This window comes from Limulus polyphemus, unplaced genomic scaffold (genome assembly GCF_000517525.1).
Source record: "Limulus polyphemus unplaced genomic scaffold, Limulus_polyphemus-2.1.2 Scaffold1296, whole genome shotgun sequence".
NCBI classification, from domain to species: domain Eukaryota; kingdom Metazoa; phylum Arthropoda; class Merostomata; order Xiphosura; family Limulidae; genus Limulus; species Limulus polyphemus.
This window is the reverse complement of record NW_013666906.1, coordinates 55,217-59,430: the sequence shown is the minus strand read 5'-3', so window position 1 is coordinate 59,430 and position 4,214 is coordinate 55,217. Positions and strand designations below refer to the sequence as shown.

Here is a 4,214-nt window from a genome sequence, read left to right as displayed (position 1 = left end):
GATGTTTTGTTGTGATCGCAACGCTTTCCTTGTAGTATGTATACGATGTTTTGTTGTGATTGCAACGCTTTCCTTGTAGTATGTATACGATATTTTGTTGTGATCGCAACGCTTTCCTTGTAGTATGTATACGATGTTTTGTTATGATCGCAACGCTTTCCTTGTAGTATGTATACGATATTTTGTTGTGATTGCAACGCTTTCCTTGTAGTATGTATACGATATTTTGTTGTGATCGCAACGCTTTCCTTGTAGTATGTATACGATATTTTGTTGTGATCGCAACGCTTTCCTTGTGGTATGTATACGATATTTTGTTATGATTGCAACGCTTTCCTTGTAGTGTGCATACGATATTTTGTTGTGATCGCAACGCTTTCCTTGTAGTATGCATACGATGTTTTGTTATTATCGCAACGCTTTCCTTGTAGTATGTATACGATATTTTGTTATGATCGCAACGCTTTCCTTGTAGTATGTATTCGATATTTTGTTGTGATCGCAACGCTTTCCTTGTAGTATGTATACGATATTTTATTGTGGTCACAACGCTTTCCTTGTAGGCTAGTGACATCTGTGTAAACTGCGCGGCCTGAAAATGGAGATAAAGCAGTAGAGATATCTATATAGTCGTTGTCATGTTTGAACAGGTCGCAAAGTGGTCGTTTAGTGTGGAAGGAGAAAGGTGGAGTATGCTTATCTCCGCTATAAGTACATCTATATATCCAGTTGAACATGTAACTAGCCGTCGCGTGTTATAAACTTGAAACCTTCAACATTGTGTTATACAATAAAACTAAACCGATTGCATACCATGGTTTGTTTGAAAACACCGTATATTAGACAGCAGACAAAACGTTAGGATGGAGCTTCATATTTCTATCAAAAAAGCACAAATCTCTCGTACTGAAGGGTAACGGAGTAAGACGGTCTCTTAGCAACGATTTATATTATATGTAGAGCTTGTATCTTACGTGTTTGAAGAATTAAAAACGAGCAGGATTATGTAGAATTTAAATTTTTAAAGAGGTAATAATATTTCGTAAGTTATTTAACTAAGCAACAATTATATGCTTTTTTTTTTCTCCTTGATTTGGAAAGCTGGTGGATGATGACGGAAGCATGGACGCAGCTCTTATCAACTACTTGTTCGCTCGTCAGATGATGAGACGACTGAATAACAATCTGGATACTAGCGACCTCCAACGGAAACGATCGTACTGGAAGCAGTGTGCATTCAATGCTGTTTCTTGCTTTGGACGAAAATAAACGAAATTTCAGAGCTCAGCTATACGAAAAACGTTTTTTAATTTTGTAGATTTCTGTGATAGTTGTAAGCGTACTATAATTTAAGCTAAAGTTCTGGAAAATAATATTGCCAAACACGCACACTATACAAAAAACAAACAAAACTTACATTAGAAAATTGTTTAATGAGTAGTTATAATTTTAAATTCAAGCAAACAGCGTGTTATCTGCCAATTTGCTACTTAGATAGAAGTACATTTCTATTTCCAAGTTTTAATATTTTACAAACTACATCCATTTTTGAACTGGTAGAACTTGAAATAAAAAAAAATCAACCAGATATTCATGGCATATCACTGATGCCTGGTAAACATTGGATAAATAAAAAACTGTTGATTACTATACAAGTCGTTTCGTTCTAATTTCAGTTTAATGGGGAAAAAAAGAAAGATAAAAACATAGATTGTTTTTCTTAGTGGCTTTCATCACGACGTAACACCTAGTCTCCTTTTCAAAATATATATTTCTAATTTTACTGTTGGTAAAGTTAGATTTATTTTACGTCTTAAAAAATCTTCAGTTTTGACAAGTCCCCCTGATGGTCAGTGGTAAGTTTACAGACTTAAAAAACGCTAGAATCCAGGGTTAGATTCCCCGTGAAGGACACGGCAGATAGCTGTTCTCTAAAACAAATAACACTTTTAACTGGTAATCCTAAAGTCAGATCTATAAAAGTGTAATAATCGATCATCTGAAACTTAAATTAAAAATAGTTATTTAAATAAAAAGCTGAAATTTCAATTCACAGCATCGTTTAATTATTGAACTGAGAACAACTGAATATAGAGTGAGTCAGAACGAAATCGTCTGCCAGTGGTAAATGTTTGTCGGTCTGTTAAAGCAGCAGTTTGATATCCATAACATTATCACAAAAAAATAGAAGTTGAAAAAATTAGATCTAGTTAAAACCTCTTCAAAACCAACTGATAATACCCAATCAATTAACAAAATATACGATCGGGTAATAGAATATAGAAAGAGACGAAACTCGACGTAAACAAAACGAAGAAGTAATCTTTATTTATTAAAATCAATAAAAAGATGAGTAAACAGGGCGAAAGGCAGCATCATTTGTGAGTTTAGATCGGTCTAGATATGTGTACCTCTTGAAAAATCTCTTAACAGCTGTTCCAGAATAAAGGAGAATAGCTTTTAATAAAATATTATATTTCTATCCTTCTCAGAAAACATACACTATCCACGCCACTGACGGTCATTCCAATAAAAGAATTTGGGATTATATATTCTTGAGGTACCACCTGACCTATCACTGGAAAAAATCACTACTCACCTTTAAGTAGTATACGCTATCTTATAGCAATTCTTTACACGAGAGTGTTAACATAATATCATAAGGAAACGATCCAGAACAATAAGTAACTAGAGCAAAAGGAACTTAGCCAGATTCCTTGACCACCATTCTGCTATTAATCCTTCAACTGCAGTTGACATCTTATGATGTTAGCATAGGCGACTGCGGTTGACATGATATGACATAATCATTTTGCGCACAACATTTTGAATGGCCCACCGCAAACATTTGCGAATCTGTGCGCATGGGGTGATAGGCATATTTATACAAGCCACAAACAAATGGTAAAGCTGTAAAATTATAAATAGGTATATGTGAACATTTTTAAAAATTCTGGGTGTACTTAAAACATTCAACTTACTAACTAAAAGAGATAAGAAATACTAGGTCGGTGTCTACATAACACAATGCATCGCTATGTCATCATTTCCAAGATGGCAGTCAGTGACACATACGTACCTGTATATTAATTACACGTGGTAAAAATTAACCATTTATTAACATATATGATCATATATACATATATAGTCATGTGGTGATAAATACTTACATATTTGATTATAGTAGTTCAGAATAAAATGAACTGAAAATGTCAGTATGTGTTGACTATACTGTGTTACATGACATTCACTTTAAACAATTCTTAGCTTCATGCCATTTTGGCAGCAGTTGAATTAATCTGTAGTATTGTCATTTAGTCATCTGCATCACTGTATTGAGTCTAGATTGTTTGCACAAGTTCATTCTGCTTGTGTAATACTAAAAGGTCAACCGGGGATGTGTCCTGGTGGCGGTAGAAATCTAGTACTCAACAGATATAAACCGGGTTTCGATACCCGTGATGGACAGAGCACAGGTAGTCCTTTGTGTAGCTTTGTACTTAATAACAAACAAACAACAACTCTTCTAAGCTGGCTGATTTTTGTGAAGTATTATTGGGATTACTGCCAAAAATGTCTCTAACAGGAAGAGTACCAAAATTATGAAGCACTGCATTATAATAATGTAAAAACAATATATTTGAATAATTATACTCATTGTCAGATTGATTTTAGTTATGATATATGTTGATAGTTTGCTTTGATCAGAAGTTAATATTTATTACGTGGACTGGATTCTGTATTATACTTTTTACCTGTCTAACAAAAGGGCATGGCCAGGTGGTCGCGGGTTCGAATCCCCGTCACACCAAACATGCTAGCCCTTTCAGCCGTGGAGACGTTATAATGTGACGGTCAATCCCACTATTCGTTGGTAAAAGAGTAGCCCAAGAGTTGGCGGTGGGTGGTGATGACTAGCTGCCTTCTCTCTAGTCTTACACTGCTAAATTAGGGACGGCTAGCGCAGATAGCCCTCGTGTAGCTTTGCGCGAAATCCATAACAAAAGAAACCTTACAACTATATATATATTTATTCAACATCAGGTCAATTCTTAAACAAACTTTAAAAAATCGACACTTCTTCTTTGATAATTTAAAATATTCTTCTTGCGTTATTAATATTGGCTGTCCTGTAACTTTTTACTCAGTTGTGTTGACAGCTAAAATATAGGAAGGTTATGGCCAGGAATTTTTTTTTGGGGGGGGGGGATATA

The 4,214-nt window shown here is 34.8% G+C and overlaps 1 protein-coding gene across 1 annotated transcript in view; it reads left to right on the top strand.

The window, feature by feature from the left end:
* LOC111086653 (prohormone-1-like) overlaps nucleotides 1-1,616 on the top strand; it is a 59,243-nt gene extending 57,627 nt beyond the window's left edge. Inside the window, exon 3 of the mRNA XM_022390398.1 lies at nucleotides 1,102-1,616. Within this exon, the coding sequence (XP_022246106.1) occupies nucleotides 1,102-1,269 (168 nt within the window). The 3' untranslated portion in view covers nucleotides 1,270-1,616. The remainder of the gene's footprint in view (nucleotides 1-1,101) is intronic.
* The last annotated feature ends 2,598 nt before the right edge of the window (nucleotides 1,617-4,214 follow it).